This window comes from Candoia aspera, chromosome 7, assembly GCF_035149785.1.
Source record: "Candoia aspera isolate rCanAsp1 chromosome 7, rCanAsp1.hap2, whole genome shotgun sequence".
Classification (NCBI taxonomy): Eukaryota; Metazoa; Chordata; class Lepidosauria; order Squamata; family Boidae; genus Candoia; species Candoia aspera.
The window spans coordinates 42193172-42217166 of NC_086159.1; the positions used below are offsets into that span (position 1 = coordinate 42193172).

Here is a 23995-nt window from a genome sequence, read left to right on the forward strand (position 1 = left end):
CTTTAGCTTGCATAACAATCCTGTCCCCAAAAGTTAACACTGAAATGTTAAAGTTGCAGCAGGAGGGAGAGTCAGATCTCAGTTTCTTACAACAGACGTTGTACAGTACTTGTCTCATAAATGCAACGCTAATATTTGTACGCCTGATATCTATTTCCTCTGAACTGGTCTTACTTCAGGCGACAGAAATTATGCTATCGTAGAAGAACGCAGGTATTAGCTTTCTGTCACCTGGGCGGTCATGGGAGGCATCCCAGGCGACGTAAAAACAAACAGCGCTGCTGCACTCAAGTTTACCATAAGGAACTCGGCTCGGAGGGAGTTACTTCCCCAGGCATTCAGGGTTAGGGAGGATTCTCCACGCCCCTTTACCCATTGTCAGGGCCACCTCGGCAGTTTCCGCTCCCGCCTCGGCTCCTTTCGCGTGGTTACCCTCCGCCCTATGGGAGAAAGTCGGAAAGTTTCGGGAGCGCTGCTGATTCTTCCGGGACCCGCTTCGGGAGTTCCGCGCAGCAACCGGATAACACACCTGGAGAAACCGCAGCCTCCGCAGACTGCTTACGAGGCAGCATCCGAAGGTAAGATCGAGCCTGCCACGGTGCGCTGCTCCGAGTGGGACGAATGTAAAACTTCATCCGCGCCGAGAGCTGGAGAAAGAAAATTGAGGTTGGGGGCGGGGGCTATGTAGCCCGTAGAAAGGCGAGAAACGCGTGTGTGTTCGGGGAGGTTAGATTAAGACAAGCGTATTTGCCTGTCTCCGACTCTCCCCATCCTCCGTCCGCTTTCATTTGGGTGGGAAAGCGGAGAGGTCCGGAGGAGCAGCTTGTATAGGTAGTTCGCGCGTGAGAAAGAAAAGAGTTGCAAGATACGGGCGTAGAGGGTGTGTGTGAACTACAGACATTCCAGCGTGTAAAGTTGGCTGGGATTTGAGAAGCCGGCAGATTCCGGATTTGCTGGTAAACGGGGATGGGGGGCGGGGGAGATGAGAAGTGGAGCGAAGCACGAGGGAATGCGAGAGACCCAATCGGGGGCTGCCCTGGGGATCTAGAGGAGCGCCTCCCTGGAGACAGCGCGGTCGCTTCACTCGCTCCCTTTTGTTTCCTGCAGAGGGTTGCGCGGAGTCCTCCCCACCGCGCTCGGTGCCTCTCTTTGGCCGGCCAGCAACTTTGCCAGTCCGCTGGGTTCGTAAACCTCGGAAGGCCAGCAGTCACGTCGGGGCTCATTGGTGGAGGGCGCGAAGAAATCGGCAGCTTTCCTGAAACATGGCCACCGGGGGCTACCGGGGCAGCGGCGCCGCCACGACCGATTTCTTGGAGGAGTGGAAAGCTAAGCGGGAGAAGATGCGGGCGAAGCAGGCACCGCCGGCGGGGTTGGGCGATGGCAAAGCTACCACCAATCCGGCCGGCGGCGGCGGCGGCACCGCCACCACCGCCGAGCTCAATAACAACAATGGCAGCAGCGGCATGAATTGCATTCCTCTGGCCAGAAACGCTCCGAAGGAGTCCCAGCCGCCAGCCGGAACCAGAACAGGAGGCGCGGAGCCCCCGGGGAGCAAAACCAGCGTGGCGCCAACTTCCCCCGAGGAAGAGAAAGTGGCCACGAAGGGCAAAGGCTCGTCCGGCCCCAGCGCCCGGAAAGGAAAAGGGCAGATCGAGAAAAGGAAGCTGAGGGAAAAGAGGCGCTCGACAGGTGTAGTTAACATCCCGGCGACCGAGGTGAGTCGACGCTGGGTCAGGAGGGCCGGCGCTGGGGAGGAAGGGGGCGGCCCGGCCCGGCCCGGGAGGAGAGCCACGCCTCCCCCTTCGGCTGCACCTGAGGAGCCCGGCGACTTTCGGGACGGCGGCCCCTCCCCGTCTCTCAGGGGTCTGCCTGGGCTGCCCTCAGGCGGTTCGTGCGGGTGGCTGCTCACCTACAGATTGTTCCGCGGGGAATGGGAGGTCGCTAGAATGAAACTGCTTGAGGCTGTAAAACCACAAAGCGCTTCATTCTTTTCTGTAGTTGTTTCATTGTGCATTGAGCATTGCAGTCTAATCCACCTAAATGGATCGAACTGGACTTGGCGTGCCTGTAAAGTTGGTGCTGTTCTTTTCCGTTAAAGGTGGCTGTCACAGTCGTTTAGAAACTTTTTTTTCCTGATAATATAGGGGGGGAGCTTGTCAGTAGGTACCTAGTTATTCTGTTTATATGAAGTTACCTAAGCTGCTCAAATCCTGAACTGTCTTACTAGAGCAGCTTCCAGGTTTCACAGGCTTGAAACAATGACTGTAGATCTCTGGAGTTTGGGTAAATTAAAAAAAAATCATGGTAGTCCATAGGAAATCTTTTTAAGTAACAGTAGTTTCTAGTGAAATTAAAATAACTTATTATGGTTATGTATAGCTAACTGTAGTATAATCCATGACCTTTGTTTTGTATATGACTTGTCTGAAGCTAAAGTGTTAAGAATGGCCTAAAGGAAAAATATGTATCCTAACATTACTGATCTCACAGGTGTTCTGTATTAATACTTTCAAGGCAAACTTGTCTGAGCATTTAAATGGTTTTAAAAATGTTGGTCTCTGAGTTTGAAAAAGGTGTAATATAGTTTTCAATATGTTTTTTTTTTCTGCTATAGTACTCATACATGCAGTGGTTTGAAAAAGGAGAAAATGATATTTTTGTTAGCGAATACAGCTGTTTTCTATTTTTTTTACTACCATATATTCTGGCATTAATTTAAAATGCTGTTAAAAGATTGTAAACATGTGACAGTAATGTTGTCAGTCTCTTTAAATAGAAAAGAGGAAAACTTAGAAAAATAATGGTATTCGCAATCCTTTCTCTTCAGTATCCCAATAATGTGAAAATATAAATACTGCTGTTCTTTTTTTCTGGAATGTAGTAGTTTTAAGTCCTCATCTGAAATCACCTAACACTTTCTTTCATAACTGTCTAATTATTTCACAGCTATTCTATGAGCATTTTAGAAAGATGCCATTGATGAAAACAGTCTTGACTGTTTTCATCGATTCATGATAGCATCTACTGAGAATTGCTGTCCAGGAACTTGCAAAACTCTTGGGCAAAAAAATATAATCTGCTATCTGAGTCTTTAGCTTAAGAAAATCTGTTGGGAAAATAGGTGTAATCAAAGTTCATCTTATTTTGTAGTTCATTTTGTGTAGCTGGATAGCTCAAAATGTTCAGTAGCTTCTGCCCATCCTCCAAATTTTCCTTTGGGGGTGTAGAGGAAGAAAAAGATTGATTGTATTGAATATCTGCTGTTAGTTCATTGTTGGATATAACCATCTATGTTAAATAATCAAGGGTGTTCCAGACTTGTTCTTTCAGTATTCCAGCTTCTAAGAATACTTTCCTTTTTTCCCCTTGCTTTTTGGATTGTGACATCATCATGGCATCATAATAGAATGCTCAGTGCTCCAAAAAAAGTATTCTGTCCTGTCCCACTGTGCAGATTTTCCAATTACTGAGGTGGTTGTAGAATCTCTGGCCTAAAGCACATGTTAGAATAAATAGCTAGACTAAAAATGGCTGCTAAAGTAATTGGAAATCATTGTAGAATTTATGTTGGAAATGTGAACAAGAAGGGACATTTTATTGTGTTTGGTGGATGAGTAAAGCTATAAAATTTTGGATTCAGATATGCCCACTGATTCAGAGGATTTTTAAAGATTAATATACAATTGAGACCAGTGGTTTTTCTTTTGGGATTGACAGACAGACAGTTGGAAAAAAGTCATGGAACTTTGTTTTTGTATATGATAATGGCAGCGAGATTATTGTATGCACAAAGATGGAAAGATTCAGTACTACCAACAATGGAGGAATGGTTGGTGAAGATAATGGAACTTGCTGAGATGGCTAAATTGAATTCTTTGAAAAGATAAAAGACAATACCTATGTTTATTGCTGACTGGAAACCCCTTATGGACCTTTTGCATAAAATAGAAAAAAATGAATTTTTGTTTTATGGTTTTGATGATTAGGCTGGATAGATTATAGAAAGAAGAGAGTCATGTTGTAATTATAGAGTAAGAGGTAAATTTTTAAATCTACTTATAACTTCTGTAAAGAAGATCGGAAGCTACTTCTTTGTATCTTTGTATCTTTTTTCTATTTTTATTTTACCTTTTTTCCCTGTTCTTGCACTTTTAGCTTTCTCTTTGATTTCTTTCTTTTTCTTACTTTATATTAGTTGGTATTAGATTTTACCTTCCTTTTTTAAAATCTTTAATAAAATGTTATATTATTGTAGACAATCTTTAATAAACTTATATATATATATAAATCATTGTAGACAGGACTTCCAGATCCAAGCTATTGCTGCACTTTGCAACCGCTGAATATAAGTGGCACTAGGAGCGTCTTCACTCCTGATATTTCAGGCCAGGTTTAACACTGTGACTTGACTTTAGTTTGAAATAGAGGATGTACAGTCAGTGTAAATATATGACTTCAAAATCCTTCTTTTGTATGTATTTTCCAGAATACCTGTTATATCAGGGTTTTGCTGTCCCCATTATTATGAAAATACTGACGTGGCAGTTAGAAGATAGCCATATTATGTCTTATCTCCAGATCATGAATAATTTGAACACATTGACTAAGGGACAACTTCCCCTTACCTTCAGCTAACTGGTTTTTCCAGTCTTGAATTAGGCAGAACAATTTTTGTTGTCCTTGTCCTGTTTGTTCATTTGTTCTCTTCTCCCTTCCATTAGTTTAAATTGGTATTTATTAAGCCATATGCTGCCCCTTCTAATAGATCTAAGCGTCCAAGCATAGATAACATCTATTTTAAAATGTTAAAGCAATTCTAAAATTAAATGCCCAAATCTTCAAAATTGTAAGGTTTGTATAAAAGGAGGCTTTAAGTGCATTCCCCCCCCCCCGCACCACAGATGGCCAGTTTCACATACAATAACAATGTATCCCAAGTATGAGTGCTGTGAAAAGCAGACTATTAACTATTTTTATTAAATGGGTATGGTAGAACCTGTAGAAAGTGCCCTATTGAAGAGCAAAGAATGTGGTGTGGACTACAAGTAATTTGGTTTAATAACCAGAGTGAGCCCTTTGAATTGGGCTTGGAAAGCAATGGAGGATTAGCTGGTTAATCAGCCAAAGCTGGTGACAGTCAGGGGAGCTTTTTATTCAGTATCAGCTCTGGAACAAGGAGGACCCCAGACTTTGCACCTGTTCCTTAATGGATATACCTCCATAAAGATATTAAATAACTTAAACAGGATGGAACTTTGCAAAATGTACCTCAAAATTCTGGAGGCCAGGCAGATGTTAAGTATCCCAATAAATAAGGGTGGAAACAAAAACATCACTCCCCTCTTATTCAGGTGCTCCAAAAAGATACCACTGTCAGTGGCATAAAAAAAACAACACATTGATAAACCTAACAGTATCAACAGGGTTACACTCAGCTCTAGTTAACTTATCTAACAGGGTAACCTTGGCTTTTCTATGCCAAATACAGGTCTAATCCTAGACTAAAAAGGCCTAGATAATCAATTTCCTATTAACATTTTTGGAGCTACAACACCATTACATTTGCTCACAGTTTGGCTAAATATGCAGTATTGGACCCTGGGCTGCACTTGTTCAGATTATCTTGCTGTTTGCTGGGTTGTTGTGGAGCGTTACTTCTTTGCTGAAAATTGTAACAGAGATTTAGAACAAAATCTGTGGGCAAAGGGGGAGAGAGGGTTGTGTCTGCATGCACAGATATGTGTCTGGGCCCTGACGCAGTACTAGATGTGGCCTTTGAGCTCTGAAAGATTGGAGTTATTATGGACTTAGGTTTCCAGGACAAATTTGAAAGAAAACAGGTGGTATATGGAAGGATTATAAAATACCTGTCTGAATGTAGGTTCTAATGGTGAGAAGTAGCCTTTTTTTTAAGATGAGGCTTAAAGATAGTTGAGGGAGGTAGAATTGGAAAACTGAATACCATGAATGGGAATGTATAAAATAGAAAGTAAAGGTTAGAAGAGGGAAGCATAGATGAAGTAAAAAGTGGACTTTGATCTTGAATTCAAAAGTATATAGAAAGCCAGGGAAAGAATTCTTATTACAGGTAGTCCTCAGGTTATGATGGCAATTGGGATGGGGATATATGATGTCTATTATTACTGTCAATTTGATAGACTTTGCTATAATTTATGAATACATTCAGGAACTCAATAGTAGGTATGTACGATTAATTATTTGTTTGCTCTGTTTCTATTAATCATTTTGGTTATAAAATTACAATTACAAAAATAGCAGTTGACTTTGAACTGCTCATTTTATACAGTTGTATGAAAAAGAAAGTACACCCTCTGAGTTTTATGGTTTTAGGATCAGGACATAATACAAATCATCTGGTCCTTAGCAGGTCTTAAAATTAGGTAAATACAACCTCAGATGAACAACAACACATGCCATATTACACTGTGTCATTATTTATTTTACAAATAAATAATAAAATAAAGAGCCAACTTTATTTACAGAAAACATAGGAGGCAGATGATCCCTCAAATAACTCAGCCCTATGCCATGTAGGGCTTTAAAAGTGACAACTATCACCTTGAATTGCACCTGGAAGCCAACTGGTAACCAGTGTAGGTAGCAAACCATGGGTGTTACATGGGCATGTTGCAGTCTGCCCATTACTACGTGTGCCTCTTTATTCTGGACCGACTGTAGTTTCTAAATGGTTTTCAAGGGCAGTCCATGTAAAGTGCATTGCAATAGTCTTACCACAATGTGATCGAGTTATGAATACCATGAGAAAGCCCTCCTGGTCAAGGAAACTGTACAACTGTGGTGCACAAGATGAACCTGTGCAAAGGCTGCCCTGACCACAGCTTCCACCTGCTCTTCTAGCAGGAGATGTGAATCCAGAAGGAGCCCCTATTCATGCACCAGACCTGAATGGGAGGGAGCATTCTACTCAGGGCCAAAGATGGAAGATCTCCAGCACGAGGGGGCTGAAGCACTCAAAGCTGCTTAGTCTTACTGGATTGAGCCTGAAGTTGTTTCTCCCCATCCAAACGCTAAGAGCAGAGCATCCAGGCCCTGGGACATGACTTTAACAGTATAGCTTATCTATTTTGAGGATAAGATACAACTGAGTATCATCATCAGCATACTGATGATGCCTGATCTCAAACTGGTGGATGACCTGACCTGACCTGGTGGCCTCATCTTGAGGTTAAATAGGGGTGAGAGCATTGAGTCCTGCAGCACCTCACAAATTAGGGGCATTGGGCTCACCTTCAACACTGACCAGAACTGGTATCAGAGAAAGAACCAGCATAACATTGTGCCTTCCACTATCTGCAGTTGTTCAAAAGGGATATTGTGATCATGTTCATCTGCTATTATTAAAAGTTCTAGCTTGTATTTATCAGTCAAATTCATCCATTCATCAGAGATGTTTTGGGTACATTCTAAAAACGTTAAAAACAAAATAAGAACAAAAAGTAAAATATAGTTAATAGCACAGGAATATAAAACAGACAAAAACTGTTATCCTAATATTCACATAAAATCAAACTGACCAGAAAATCATAAAACATTCCTAGAAAAACTTACAGAATTATACCTAGGCTGCCTCAAATGGGGTTCCAACAATTGAGAAATGCCTTTAAAGATGACTGAAATGCCAGATGGGCAGAGGTTCCTTGAGATACTTTAACTGAAGATTTGAAAATCAGCTCCAAGATGTGAACATAAACTTTACATTATTTGTTTTCCCATCTACTTTTTTTATTATTGGTGTTCATGCCTATTCAAGTCCTATTAGATAGCTTTACCTTTTAAGGTACCTCTTCTGAATGTAGTTGCCTTACCAGTTAACAGAACTTAGAATACATGTTCCTTGTGCAGACTCTGGATATGCCAGTCCACATTTCTTCAAGTTAGACATGGCTCTTGGTCAATATAGATTACCCCAGCCCCTCACTCTGCTGGAGATAAGCAAAAACTGTTGGTTGTTTTAAAAAGGATAGAAAGTCTGTGGACTGAGGCTGGACAAAAATGGGGATCTACCATTGCCTGATTACAGAGGCCTATTCCCCTTCCGGGAGGTGATCTAGGTAAATGAAGCAGAGGAACTTTTGCTTCAGGATATTGTTATTTTGGTTGAAATAGATAGCCAGTCTACCCAGGGAATTTGCATTAGATTTTTTTCTTCTTTTTATATATTGTGCTATGTTTAATTTTCTTTTTCTGTTCAAGTTCAGGAATTGCATGTAAATTCAGATTTTTTTATTTGTATCTCAGGCTGTGCATGAAGATGTATTATCCTTAAACTATAATGTTTTATATTCTGTAGTTTGATATGGCCTAATGGCTAATCAGTAAGAAACTAACCTAATCTAACCTTAAACTATACTTGTAATATGGAACAGTTCCTCAGGGACCACAGGTAATGGGCACCAGGTAGGGTATCTCCAGAAAATAAATGGTGGTAGAGGGAACTGTTAAGGTACAACCCAAAGTAGGAGGAGGATGAAGACTCAGAGAGCTCCTGGGAGTAGAGTTTGTGACATTCAGCTTTCTACCCTAACAGTATCATTTATGTATTAATTTATAGAGAACTGTAGTTTTGAGCTCAGTTTCATAGTATGTGCTAAATGATGGATGGATGTCTTGTTATAAACATAGGGAAATAATTCCTAGAGAAACAACTCTCTTTTTTAAAATTATTGTGGAATCTTCTTTGATGATTACAAATCTGCCTCATTTTAAAGTAACTGGGCTAATACCTGCTTCATAATAAGCTAATTTAGAGCTGCCTGTACACTTCCTCATGTATGACTGCAGTAGTGATTTAACTTAGTGGTTTATTGCGAAGAGTTTAAACATTTTTTAATGTTTTCTAACAACTACAATTAGTAAGTGGGCAGTGATCAGTATCAAATATAGTACTTATAAATTATCACATGGATGCATATATCAATTGTGCTGAAATAGCAAACCTGTAGAACAATAGCAAAAAATACTAACAATATTAAATTTACCTGGGATACTGTTTTTTCACACTGGATTGTTGAATTACTTTGAAAACATTTTAAATTTCTCAATAAGTACATAGGATGTTTTCAGAACATTGTGTGGTAATACAAAATATATCAGAATGTATGAATATATTTGTTGAAAAACTTTTCCCATTAATTGATTTCATTTTTCAATACTAAAAGCTATGATAATTTATAAAACTACTGCCATTCAGATAAAATAAAAAACAATTGAGAGCAGAATCCAACTATAAATGCAGTCAGGTTTTAATAAATAAATAAATAATAAAAATACAGAGTGCATTTCTTAGCTTGTCTGAATTTGAGATCATTTAGTATTATCTCTATCAGGAGGAATTAGAAATTAAACCTAAAAACAAAACAAACCTTATGAAACAATGCTAAATTCTGTATTGAAAATCTAGAAAATCTTTTTTTCATAACTGCCTGCATTTTACGTATGAAAAAGGGAATATGGTAATATCTTTGTGGAGAAGTGGTTCTTGATTGTCTATATGTTATTTAATTAAAAATAATAAAGACAGAAATAGTGGAAGATTTTTAAAAAAATAAAGCAATAACAAATAATAACTTCTCCTCAGGCCTCCCCAGTGAATATCTATAGTATTAAAAGTTGGCCAGATTATTTTGGCACCTTGTGGGATCGGGGGAAATGTTTTCTTCCAATAAAACTGCAGCACAATAAATAAAATAATCAGCTGAGCTTTCCTAATGTCAAAAATAAGTCATGGGGCAAGCCATCATGCTACAAAGGGTCCATTCTGGTGGCATTAATGCCTTTTGCTTTGTTTTGCTAGCTTCCTAAATTTTAATAAATAAAAATTCAGTCACATAGCTTCTGTAGGATGGACATATCTGTTCTTTCCTCTTTTTATCCCTTGTTCATTTGGGCTAAAAAATAACTATAACAAATGTTAGGCCAAATAACAGCCAGTTTGGTCTAGTGGTTAAGGCAACGGGCTAGAAACCAGGAGACTGAAGAGTTTTAGTCCCGCCTTAGGCATGAAAGCCGGCTGGGTGACTTTGGGCCAGTCACTCTCAGCCCAATTCACCTCACAGGGTTGCCATTGTGGGGAAAAGAGGAGGAGGAAGCAGTATTAGGTATGTTCGCCACCTTGAGTTATTTATAAAAATAATAAGTTCTAAGCAGGATTGCAGTCATTTCAGAGTGTGGTTAGACTTGTTAGAGAAATCTTATTCTGCATATTTTGTCTTTTGATTGTAATAGTGTTCCTATAGCTCCAGTAAAAATCTGTGAATACTGTTTGACTGAGACCCTTTTGTGCCCTGCCTGTTAGTCCCTGCATTACCCAATCTGAAGCTTGCCCTCTCTACTTATCCTTCCAAAAGGCTGACATTGCAATCTGATCATAGGTCACTTGTTAGCTGAGGACAGAACTGCTGATTTCTGAATTCAGTGCTCCTTTCTTCTCTCTTGTCCAGCAAGCATTTTACATACTCAAGGACATTAAAAAAAATAAATCAAATCAAACCTTTATTACAGCCTATGGGCCAGAAAACACAACAATAAAATACATAGACCTGTAATTATTAATAGAACTTTTAAAAAATTGTAATAAAATTACATAAAATACACTATTATAGTAACTGTAGTACAAATAGCAGTGGCAATCACCAAATTTGTGCTAAATTTAAACCGTAGGTAAGATGGATACAACAAATGACAGCACAAAATCGGAAAGATATGTCAGGGTCCTGGTCAGATAGAAGCAGTGACAAAGAGACATTGTGCTCTCTACCAGGTTTTGTTTTTGTTTTTTGTTTTGAAAATCCAACCTGCTTTTTGAATTGAGACTGATGATCCGTTTTGATAAGTAAAAATCTGTCCCAAATGGTTTCACCCTGTGTTCTGACATCACCCTGGTTTGGAACATAGGCTAGTGACTTTATTCACACTCTTTGTTTTTTTGCAATACATTATACATTTTTCTTGGTTTGGATTATCAGGAAAACTTGTATGGAAAAAAAAACCTTGCACTTCAGTTGGTAGTATGCCTATAAGGATAGACTGTTAGGCCTCTGAAATGAGTTAGTAACTTTGAACCTTTTTGTAACATCAACTCTGATATCTAGGTTCTGAAATATCAGTGAGGCATCTCAGGTATCCCCTGTAGTATTGAATCCTATCTTATAGCACTTAATGTTATGGGCATTACACTTCATCGCTGTAGAATGAAGAACATAAAACAAGGTGTTGCTTGTACCTTTTAAAATGCGATCTAACTACATGTTGAGAACCTTGAGGAAAGAATACAATGTAGCTGTGTTACAGAAATGTTGAGAGTGTTAAATATTCATGAAATCTGGTAACTGCCTGTAAATGTGGAAAAATGCTTGATACCTCTTTATTTTTAAGAATATTCAACTTGGAAAAGATCCTTTTTCTGTCATCACTTTCACTGTAGTTGAAATGTTTGTATTCTCAGAAACCTAGCAGTGCATTAATGAAAGTGAAGGTTAGAGATTTTCAAATTGACAGTCTTATATGTTAACATGTCGCATATATGTTAACGTATCAAATTCTAGATCAAGTAACCTCAATTGTATTAAAATGATTCTGGTGGAAACTTTGGTTTTTTGCAGATAATTTTTTGTGACCAACGTTTTAATGCTGGATAATGTTTAGTTTATTTGGGTCACAATGAGCTTTTTGTTCTTAACTGTGCTGCTGACTATTAAACATCTGCTCCTCACTTTGAGTTTAATAAGTTTCATCTGCCTGTACAAGGCATGTAGGACTGTGGTTTGTCTTATCAATGGCTAGATGGGATTAGCAAAATCTGTATAGACACTGCCAGAAATTATGAGAGTTGATCTCAAATGAAGAACACTTAAATTTAATTGTTTAACTGCAGAGCACTGTGCCATATCTTCTTAGATTAAGCTAATTGTAAAATACTTACATTAATTTTGATTTTTTCCATATTTCATTATTTCAAATGTACTATGAGTAGTCTTATAAATACTGTATTCTGTTCTTGAATGAACTAACAATTAAAAATTCCTTGATTTGGATATGTTTTCTTGAGTTGAGTTGAGTTTTTCATGGCTCTGTAATTTTTTATTAATTGTGCCTGCTGTAGCAACAAGTGGTGTTTCCACCTTTTTTTTTTAAAAAAAGAATATATTGGGCTTTTTAAAAAAACCCTAGGCTTTGATGGAACTTAGTGAACTCTCTGGCACAATAATTTCTGCATTAAAAACAGTTTGTGACTCTTCAGTTGCAATGAATTAGTATGGCAGAATAAATCAGCAAATTAAGTTAAGAGGAATGTTGAATTAAAAATATTATTTTGAAAACATGGAAATCTAATGTTGATCAGTTTTGTAATATATCAAGAAGATGTTTGGTAATAATGACATTATTTCTACAATCTGGTGATCTTATGATTTGTGCTACAATTAACATCTTCCGTCTTTAATGATTTTCTTTGTGCTATAACATGAGTTTGTTCTTGTGACATGCCAAGCTAGGTTTGGTGCTAACCATGAAAAAGTACTTAGCCATTGTTGCCACATCAGATTACACTGTTAATCACAATCAGATTGCTGGTCTCCTTCAGTGTTGGCTGTTTTTGAAAAAATAAAATAAAATCTTCCTTGTCATGTTATTGTGATCTCAGTCCAGTACATTGTCTCAGTCAGGGCTGGAACTACAGCTCATGGTGTGGAAGAAGACTGTTGATATTGTATCAGTATATGAGAATTGAAAAAATATGGACCAGCATTGTCTCTGCAACTGAAGTAATCCAATTTTGTGGCCCCATATTCTGTCTAAAGGCTGGAAAGAAAACTGCAAATTAACTCACACCTCACTGGGATCATATGAAATACAGAGTTCTAGAAGTGTAGGTAAGCAACCTATTAATCATGGCTAAAAAAACCTGCGTGAGTATTTTTACCCTGATCTTCACCTTAAAATACTTTTAAAGCAGTGTGGTAAGTTAGGACACGATATGGTACAAGTTTATAGAATGAAGTGTATAATAAAGGAAGTAGGAATTAGAACTGGGAAAAGATTCAGATTAAAGAAAAGAGTATGTCTTCACATAGCATGTTGTTAAATGTGAAATGCATTACCACAAAACATAAGAGTTATGAATAGTAATGGTAGTAAAAGCTATATGTGGCTGTATAGTGCCCCTGTTTTCCTCAAGTCCTGCTGTGCTGCTTCATCGTGGTGGTGGGATGTTCCTGGGAGAGATGACTAAAGAATGCCGGGAGTGTATGCCAAGCGCATATACTTCCAGCAGGGTCACTCAGGGCATGGAAGTCATCCAGCTACTTAGCCAAAGCAAGCAGGCATCTGTATTGAGCCACAGCAATACTGGAAGATGCTGGAGGTGGATAATCACTTAGTGACAATGACAAAGGCATAATTTCATACTGCACAGGAGAAAGCAGTGATAAACCACTTCTACATTTTACCAAGAAAACCACAGAAATAGACAAGATAAGGTGATTGACAGTATAGTGAAATTGATTGAACATGTGAACAAGATGTGTTGCTTGTGTTTGGAGACTGGAATGCCAAAGTTGGAAATATTAAGGAAGAAAAGGTAATTGGAATGTATGGCCTAGGAAGCAAAAATGAAGCAGGAGAAAAACTTACCAGTTTCTGCCAATCCAATGATGTTGTCATTGCTAATACAGTCTTCAAACAACCAAAATGATGCCTATATATATATGGGCATCATCAGATGAAGTATACAGAAATCATATTGACTATACTATTGGTACAAGGAGGTTGAAGAGCTCAATTGTAAAGCAAAGATATAGCAAGGGGCTGACTGTGGAAAAGATTACAAACTGCTCATGTGCAAGTTTCAAGTCAAGCTAAAGTGGAAGAAGAAAGCCAAACAGTTTTCACAATATGACCTTGAGTATATATTTACAGTTCTCAAAGAGATTATTAGGAATCATTTTGAATCCTGAACCTCATTGATAAGGAACCAGAGGAACTGTGGAATGACATCAAATAAATTGTTAAGGATGAATGAGAAAAGAGGCTGCCAAAGACCAAGAAAGCAATCTGGATGCCATAACAGAAATTGCCAAGAAGGGAAGAGAAGCCAGAGACAAAGATCTCAGGAAGGAACTTAACAAAGAATTTCAAAAAGCTATTATAAAAGACATGAAACAGTATTACAACGACATCTGTAAAGATATTGAAGATGGAAACAGTCACAGAAAAACAAGGAAAGTCTTCCAAAAGATCTCCAAACTCAGAAGGAGGTTCCAACCTTGAATTAGCATGCTAAAATATGCCAATAAAGATTACTGATTCCAAGAAGGCCAAACAAAGATGGAAGGTGTAAACTGAAATTCTGTACAGTAGAGATAACATCCAAGATACCTTAGAAGATACTCCTATTTACAAGAAACTCTAGTACTAAAAAAGAATCTAAATCAGCACTCCAGTCATTGCCAAGTTGGAAGGTAATAGGAATTGATGAAGTATTTTCAGAAATATGGAAAGAGAAGAAGATTCAGTAAAGGTTCTAACCAAACAATGTCAGAAAATCTGGAAAACAACAGAGTGGTCAACGGATTCAAAGAGGTCAGTCTATATACCAATGCCAAAGAAAGACTTACTGAATGTGTAAACCATCATACAGTATCCTTAATTTCACATGCTAGTGAAATAATAATTAGAATAATCCAACACAGATTAGAGCCTTACATGGAAAGGGAGATGCCAGATGTTCAAACTGGACTGAGGGATACAAGGCATTGCTGATGCATGCTGAATAATTGAGAAAGCAAAAGAATACCCAACATAAGTCAATATGTGCTTCATTTGCTATAGAAAGGACTTTGATTGTATTGACCATGTGAAGTTGTGATGTCTGTAGAGAAATGAGAATCTTATTCTCATCATGAGAAACCTACATACAGGACAGGAAACCAAAGTCTGGATAGCATATAGCAAAACAAACTGGCTTTAGGTTGGCAGAGGAGCCGGATAAGGCTGTACACTCTCTTATTTATTCAACGATATGCTTGAATACATACTGAGGAAAGCTGGATTGGAAGATGAGCATGGTTTTAAAATTGATCAGTGATGTGTGCTGCACTGATGATGCTACTCTGATAGCTGAAACTGAAAGTCAAGGGACCTAGTGAAAAAATGGGACTTAGATTGAAAACAAAAGTCAAAATAATGACAACGGGCACAGCAACCAGCCTTAGAATTGACAGTGAAGATATTTAAATTGTGGATAGCTTCTGCATTTTAGGATTAACCATTAACAGGTTAGCTGACGGTAAAGAAACCAGTAGAGATAAGCTGCAAACCTAGTATTTGGTAGGGTAGCAATGAAGGCCTTGGAAAAGATACTCAGATGCTATGAATTGTCTATACCAGCAGCCTTGTGCAGCCTGCCAACATTTTTTAAAAAACTCATTAAATCTGCCACCACCAGGAAGGATCTGCTACTATCCTGAAAGAGATGCTGTCCAGCATCTCCACTGCCTCTAGGCCTCACTGACATGACCACTAACCACCAAACAGCTGATTGATGTACCAGCTATTTCTTCGTGGCCTGAAATTATTTTTAATTTATCAGTTGTGTCCATTTCCGCTCTATGAGTTGTTCAGGACTAGTCTTTATCCATAAAGATCAGAATTGTGCAGGCAATGTTTTTTCCTGTGGCACTATATGGAAGTTAAAGTCGGATTTTGAAGAGAAGGATAGAAAGAGCATTGACACTTTTGAACTTTGGTGCTTGAAAAGACTCCTGAGAATTCCATGAATAGTCAAAAAAAAAAAAAAGCAAATAAATGGATCATAGAACAAAACAACTCAGAGTTCTCACTTTAGGCCCAAATGACCAGGCTCCAGTTGTCATATTTTGGACATGTTATGCAAAGACCTAGCTCTTTTGAGAAGTCTGCAATGTAGGGAAAGATGTAAGGAGAAAGAGGAAGAGAATGACCAGAAGCAAGGTGGATGGACTCAATTACAGTGGTGGTGGGTACACCATTGGAAGATCCGATGGACCAGATTGGGGACAGACTATCCTGCAGAAGGTCTGTGTAATTGCTAAGAGCTGACACTGACTTGATGACACATAATCAAATCTCTATTATCAGAGACAATATGTTTTTTGATGCCAGTCTTCAGTAGCACAAGCAGAATTGTGCTAAAATACTATTTATGATCCTCCCATAGATATCAAATTAGTTACTGTGAAATGGAACACTGAACCCATAAATAGGTCTTTGGTCTGATCCAGCATGGTTCTTTATTTTCCCAAATAAAATCAAACACCAGATCTTAAAAGGTCCATAGTAATTGTTCTAATGACGAGTTGGAACCGGTACCAGGGAAAAGAGGAATTATATCAAGTTGGGTTTCGGTAGAGCTGTGGGGCTGATTCTACTTTCCATATCTTGTATAGTGCTTGATCCCTAGAAAATAAATCTTACCACATGTTATAGAAGAGGGCAGAAACTCATGAATTTCCCTTCCTGTTAAATTTAAGATACTACATTGCACCAGAACAAAAGGCCAATAGTAATGTGTGGATTAGATTAGATTTTATATATTTGTCAGTGATCATCTTAGAATAGTAGGTGGGATATTATGATGAGTAATACATTAAGCTGTTATCTCCCCGTTGTTTGTTTTTCCTTCTATAGTATTATGGCTAGGGATTATTTAGATTACCTAATAGCTACTTTGGAATTAAGTTACTTTTGGTTTTCAAATTTATCAGAATTTTGCTATACAGTTAACTGGTTCAAAGTGCCCAATATGCATTTATAAAACACATACTTTAGAATCTGTGCAAAGACTTTTGTGTGAAAAAGTCATTTAGAGTGACAGCTCATTACTGAAATGGGATGGGCTGAATTAATGAATGAATACGTGTGAAAATGATACTGGCTGGAAATAGATGGTTTTTGATTTCAGCTGCCTTTCCTAAACCTTATAGGGTTATGTAAGATAGTTATACATAAATAAGGCAGAAGAGCTTCAATATAACAAATCATAATAAAAAAAAATCTCTTCCTTTTTTATATATGAAGGATATAAAATAAATAGTGATAGGAATTTTTACAATGCCCTTGTGGTTAGCATGTAGTATGAATTAATATATAACATGAAATTTTATTTTAGCTGAATTAAAATTGAATTTCAGTATTACAGGTATAAGTGAATGAAATAGCACAGGAATATAATAAATGCATCAGTTAATTTTTATGTTAACAGCAGTCTTATATTTGCATTTAGATTTATATGTAGCTTTACTTTTCATTCTTTCTCCTAACAGATCTTTCTGTATTTATCTCTTATTTTCTTTGAAGAAAATGTCTACCCTTGGAAATTTCAGCAGAGCATACAGATTTTTAAAATAAAACAAATTCTCTAACTTGGTATGAAGTAGAGAAAAGCAATAATGTAAGCAGACAGAGTATTCCATGAAATCATGTTTTTGAAATTTCAGACTGAATGCTTTTGAAACATAGCAACCAATCGTAAACCATCCTCCTGAAATAAACCAGTAATGTAGAAAGAAAAAAGAAAAAAGAAAATTCATCATTGATGCACAAAGGTGTAAACTTTTGTATTATCAGCATCTCCTTTTTCACTGAAAAGTGTTGGCATTTTCTCACTTGTATCAAAATTGAAACAAACGTGTAAATCTTTGTTTATTGATTTATCCATACCTATATCTAGGAATTACCAGTCTGAATCAAACTGCTGCAGGATGAAGGCCTCTTCGTTAAACATTATGGGCTGTAATCCAGCATACTTGTCCTATGTAAATTGGTAGATAGATTTTTTTTTACTTCCCAGTCTTGGAAAGTAGAAAGAGGATGATTGGCCCAAAGTTGCCCAGCTGGCTTCCAAGCCACGTGAGGGCTATATCCTGGGTCTCCTCACTCCTAGTCCACGGCCTTCACCACCACACCACACTGGCTTTCTCTAGCTATCTGAGAAAATAGGGATGTAAAAATTTAGTTGCTTCCGTTATCCATATTTGTTGTTGTTGTTGTTCCCTGAATCTATATTGATTTTTGATTTTACATATACACATGTATGCCTATTACGATATATTTTATTACACTTTTGCAGATGCCTAGAGAAGTTGTATTGTATTATAGAAATAATACATTTGAAAGGGGTGAAAATAGTTTAGGTGGAGGTTTTTAATCTACTTTCTTTTTTTACCAAGTTGACATTCCCTCTTTCATCAATCACATGATGCTCCAAATACATTTCACAAGACTCATATGTAGCATTCAGTAAGGTTTTGCTCCACAGCTTAGCCAAGAACTGTAATTTCATAATACATTTGAACAAAATCCTGTTTTTTTCCTTACTTTTGGCTATTGCATTCTTCTATATTGTTCTGTCTCTTAGGTGCATAAATTAAGGTCTTGCGAAGACCCAGAGGCAGCCTGCAAAAGTAATTTTTAGCAGATTAGAAGAGGCAAATCATTAAAAATACCAAGAAGAATTATATTAACTGTATCTATTAAAAAGGTAATTTTAATTCAGTTTAAAACTGAATTAAAACCAATTAAATTCTTGTCCTAGCCTCACCCTTTTTTTCGTTGTTGCCATAGTTACTTTTTGGAGTGTAGTGACTCAATTCAAAGGCCAAATGTGGCTTTTGCCTCTCCCATAAAATTCTGTATCCCTCTTCTAGCTGTTTCTGAAAATTTCAGCTTGGAGATTGATAAAAAATGCTGATTAGAATTTGAATTCAGTATCAGTTCTATTAATCTGGAAATGGAGAACTGCTATAGAAAGATCAAGACCATCCAAAACTCAAGTCCCAACAGCATATGATTATTCATCCATTTTACATTCATTTTGGTACTACAGGTAGTCCTTGTTTAACAACCATTCGTTTAGTGACAGTTTGGACTTACAATGGTGCTGGAAAAAACGACTTGTGACTGGTCCTCACGCTTACAGCCATCGCAGTGTCACCATGGTCACGTAATCACGATTTCAGCACTTGGCAACCGGTTCACATTTACGACTGTTGCAGCATCCCATGGTCATGTGATCACCATTTTTGACCTTGCCAGCTGGCTCCTGGCAAGCAGAATCAATGGGGGAACCATGTTTTTTGCTTAATGACCATGTGGTTCACTTAATGCCCATGGTGATTCACTTAATGGCCACCACAAACAGGTCGTAAAGTTGGGTCAGATTCACTTAATGACTGCTTCACTTAGCAACTAAAATTGTGGTCCCAATTGTGGTAGTTAAGCAAGGACTACCTGTATTTGGATTTTCAGTTAGGGTTTACCTTACACTTTTGTTGGCTTAATATTTGGTCACAATGTTTATGAGAACCATATTAGCTATTTTGCAATGAATTAGTTAGATGGTGTGTAGTTATCCTGTCCATATTTATGAATAAAAGAGTCATTCCATGTGTCCTTTGTGGGGCTATATTACTTTGGATTGCCTGGCATAAAATTGTTTGGAATTTTGTAGTGTATTTCTTTTTCTAACACAACCCTCAGTAAAATAGAAGTTGTAGCATGATAGCAGTCAGATACAAAAAGTAAAGTTCCATTTTTTTAAAAAAAAAAGTACACTTGGCATTCAGTTAATTCTAAACCTGTATTTGTTAAGTGGTATAAAAATTGCTGATACCAGTGTGAAAATGAATGGTCGAAGATTCTCTAAAACTGCTAGTACTTAATGAACATTTCCATCCCTGTTTGTCAAAGGTAGTCCCTTATGATAAAGATGATTATGCCAGAAAATGTATAATATTATCTGAAAAACAGCAACTTGATTGCTATATCCAATCACATGCAGATTCTAATTTGCATAACTGTAAAGAGGGATGATAATTCTCCCTCTGTAGGCCTGTTTTTGCTTCCAGCCATCAATAAACCAGTTTGTGCTTCAGTGTAATGGGTCCTGGTTTCTGGTTCGGTCCTGTCCCTAAAAAAGTTCTGTTATACTCAGTTCTCTTTTTCTTCCCTTCACCTTAGCACACCTTCTTGCTCCTTTTCTCTCCAGAGTTTTTTTTTTAATCTTTACACAGATGAAGTTTTTCTCTCTATAGAAGGAGAAGGATTGAAAGATAGGACTTGATACACTCCCCAGAACATTCCTGTCTTCCTCATGGGTTTGGATATTGAGAATGTCTCTAGTCTGCCTGAGATAGTTGTGTTGTATGAATGGTATTCCCCACAAATGCATACAAGGAAAAGGCATGGTATAGTGGCTTATCATTGTGATGTTTCTCCTTCTAAACACATTTAGAAAGTTACACGCATCCTTAAGAAATACATACTAGTTTTTCTTTGATACATTCTTTTACTGTATTATGGCAGCATTCAATCAATTAGGGCCAGTTTGGTGTAATGATTAAGGCACCAGGCTAGAAACCTGAGTTCTAGTTCCACTTTAGGCACGAAGCTGGCTGGGTGACCTTGGGCCAGTCCCTCTCTTTCAGCCCTAGGAAGGAGGCAATGGCAAACCACTTCCAAAAGTGCCAAGAAAACTTGCCAAGAAAATTGCAGAGACTTGTCCAGGCAGACACGAGGATTAGGGTTGATGTGGCTACCTAACAATTGCTCTCTGAGAACAAATTTGCTACAGGAAACCAATTCACTTGAAAATGATACCCTGTCCTTCAGTCTGTTTTTATTCCATGTGTTGCTTGTCTTGTTGCAGGTACAGAAGACAAAGAAGTCAAACACTAGCTCTTTTATCATGTTACATGAGAGGATAAGAGAATTTGTAATCTTTGATGAGGACAGGAATATGATAGATAAAGGTAATTAGACTTCTAGCATTTGATGCCCAGGATATTTGCACACTAAATGTTAGTGTTGATAACTTCAATATCAGGTTATTACTGAAAGTTGCACTGAGTTTTAATGTAGATACTCTATATATTCCTGGGTTCCAATTAAGGTTACCAGTATTGGCACACTTCCTCATTTAGTTAGTTTAAAACAAATGTGAAAATAAAAAAGATTTTTAAAAATGAAATATGAAAAACAACATTTGGATGATATGAATTTTCACTACTTCTGAGGTAGAGATGCCTGGTTGTTACTGGGATTGTTATATGAATTTCTTTTGTAAGGTTTCTCTGTAACCTTACAGAGTGTAAGCCCCTCAGAGATTTTTTTTTAATCACATGTCATATGAGCCTTTGCAAATAAATAGTCTTAAATGGACACTATCAACAAATTAAAAGGAGGTAAATTTAGTGGAATTCCTCTTTTTTCCTCTTAAGAATAACACTATAATTTTTATTTTAAAATATTTGTACAGTTCTGTTCATTTAAAGTTACCAGTTTACTAATGTTTAAAATGTGTCTAGTAAATTAGCTGTAAAATAATACAGAATGAATTAAATTTGGCCAATAACTAAACAGCAAAGGACAGGCAGTAAATGGCCAAAACCAACGCTTTTGAAATTCCTTCTGGAAATGAAGGTCTTTATAGGTCCCTGAAAAAAATATCATTAAAGAATGTGGTTTGGTCTTTCTCAGAGGAGAGTTCCAAAACATTTGAAAGCTGACTCCACATGAAGGTGGAGTAACATAAATGTTACTTTAAAGAATGGGCACAGGGCCTCAAGTCCACAGAACTCATCAGGCCTATCCCACCCCACCAGGACAGACTGGAAAAGTGCAGCAAGGATTGCTTTCACCGAAGCCACTTTCTTCCTTGTTTCAGGGATATCAGAGCAAGGCTTAAAGAAGGAAAATGTGTTCCTTTCCTGCTTAATGAAATAAAAGCAAGCAATTTGAGCCAATCAGCTTGCAGAGGCCTAGGCTGTCTAACTGCAGTACAATACCAGATTTCAAACCTCAATACTACAATAATATTTGGAGCCTGAAACAGATTTATTACCTTAAGCTGTCCTGTTTGGGTGGTACAGGCCCAGTGATGAAAGACAGTCTTGCAGTAAAAATTAAAGTAAATTAAAGTTAATTGAAAAAAATCTTAAGCATGTTACCTTCACACTAAAAATTTGCACTTCAAAATATTTCAGCTATATTTTGTTTCCTATAGCTGTACACTGCAGATATACACTGCAGATATACATTGCATCTAAGGCTGTTGTCTCCCTTTTAGAAAATCGCAGCACAGGGATAGTTAAGGTGTAGCCATTGTTCATGAACTTCCAGACAGAATTTCCTGGTGTTATTGCCAGCATTAGAAACTCACAGTGATATGAGGAACAATCACTGCTTCTGGGCCATATACAACTGCTGTTATATTTTGAATCAATCTCTTTGGAAGGTTCCATCTCTTTTTAAAAGTTGAGAATGTGCTATAAATCTTCTAGCAGGCAGATATGAAAACCAATCTACATTGTCATTCCCTTATATTCTGTAACTCAAGTTGGTGTCCACTTGGAAAGCAGAAGGAATCTGACTCCTGATTTGGTGATTTTGAACTAGTTTGAATAATTATTGGCTTGATTTTACTGTTTTGTAGTAACAGCTGTCCACCAGCTGCTATCCAAAGTAAATTTTGTTTATTATTTTAAAATTTTTGTTTACTGAATGAATGACTTTTCTGTTTGCTTCATCCACACATTAAAATGCCATCTGAAACTCCTGAACATAAAATTTCCTGAATAAAGTTTTTTACTGATGTATTATATGAATGTTATCTGGTGTCACTTAACTTTTGGAATCCTAGATGCCAAGATACAGAAGTAAAATAAAAGAATTAAAAGTAATGTTTGTCACAAAGAAGTTGTAACAGTAAGGGCAAGAAATGCAAATGATAGATGGAAGGAGGGGCATGGAAAGTAAAGAAGGTATTACCAAGAAAATACAAATTCAATTAAGAAACATGGAAGATAAGCTCAGTAGTTAGCAGATAGGGTTGTGATGAAATATTATACCTGATGTCAGAATGTTCTTTGAAATTCAGCATTTCACTAGTTTTACTGAATTGTTTTTTTTGGGGGGGGGTAGGGTGATCATTTGCATCTCTTAATCTGTGGAAAGGCTAAAGAAATGAAGAAAGAATACATCTTACTGATTAACATTTAGTTATATTTCAAACTAAAAGAAGGTACTGAAAGAAGATACTTCTATAACAAACAGATCACTCACCTTCTGAGATATCACTACTATTCCAAATGTTGAATAAATGTGTCACAGGCTCTTAAAATGATAATTTTAATTATAATTTTTCTCTCCATTTAATATTTTTGGACTGTACTTAACCACAGTGTAGTGCAGTATAGCTACAAACTGAAATGATTTGGTCCACATTGTGATTTATTCACTATAATAAATTTAGTTCAGTACATACAAAATATTTCATCGGAATCGGTGCAGGAGTCCTCAGAGTATTGCAAGTTTGTTCTTAATTCTAGGTCAAAGAAATGTTGAATCCAGCTGCTAAAAAGAATAAAGATCTAATCCATAAATAGCTAATCCATAAAAGGTTCAGATTCAGGTTGCATGAATCAATCTCCTTGCATTTGAGATTATTGTGTGGTAAAATTAGTTTGTTTGGCAGGAAATGGAGCTCCATTCCATTGGATGTCTCCATCATTATGTTTCTTTAGATGGGTCTGAAATGCTTTTGTTGTTGTTCTTTTGGGTGTAATGTATTGTGTAAACTTAATTTTTTGTACAGGTAGTCCTCACTTAACAACTGCAATTGGGACTGGCGACTCTTAGCAACACAGTGGTTAAGTGAAACATCATGTGGCTGCCAAACTTAGGGCGTCAGTTCCGCTGTGGTAGTTAAGCGAATCACCCACAACTGTTAAGCATGACATCACATGACCACAACTTGATGCCAGCTTCTCCATTGACTTTGCTTGTCAGAAGCCAGCTGTGAAGCTTGCAAATGGTGATTATGTGACCACAGGGATGCTGCGACTTGCATAAGTTTGAGGACCAGTCATAAAACTACTTTTTCAGTGCTGTCACCAGTTCAAACAGTCACTGAACAGGGCAG

The 23995-nt window shown here is 37.5% G+C and overlaps 1 protein-coding gene across 2 annotated transcripts in view; it reads left to right on the forward strand.

The window, feature by feature from the left end:
* Window positions 1-446: 446 nt before the first annotated feature.
* Window positions 447-23995, forward strand: part of PAWR (pro-apoptotic WT1 regulator) — a 49560-nt gene continuing 26011 nt past the window's right edge. The window contains exons 1-2 of one of the 2 annotated variants that reach the window (XM_063309005.1): window positions 447-578; window positions 1108-1715. In XM_063309005.1, the coding sequence (XP_063165075.1) occupies window positions 1263-1715 (453 nt within the window). In that variant the 5' untranslated portion in view covers window positions 447-578; window positions 1108-1262. Of the gene's footprint in view, window positions 579-1074; window positions 1716-23995 lie in introns of those variants that run through there. The other variant, XM_063309006.1, reaches the window with a different exon arrangement.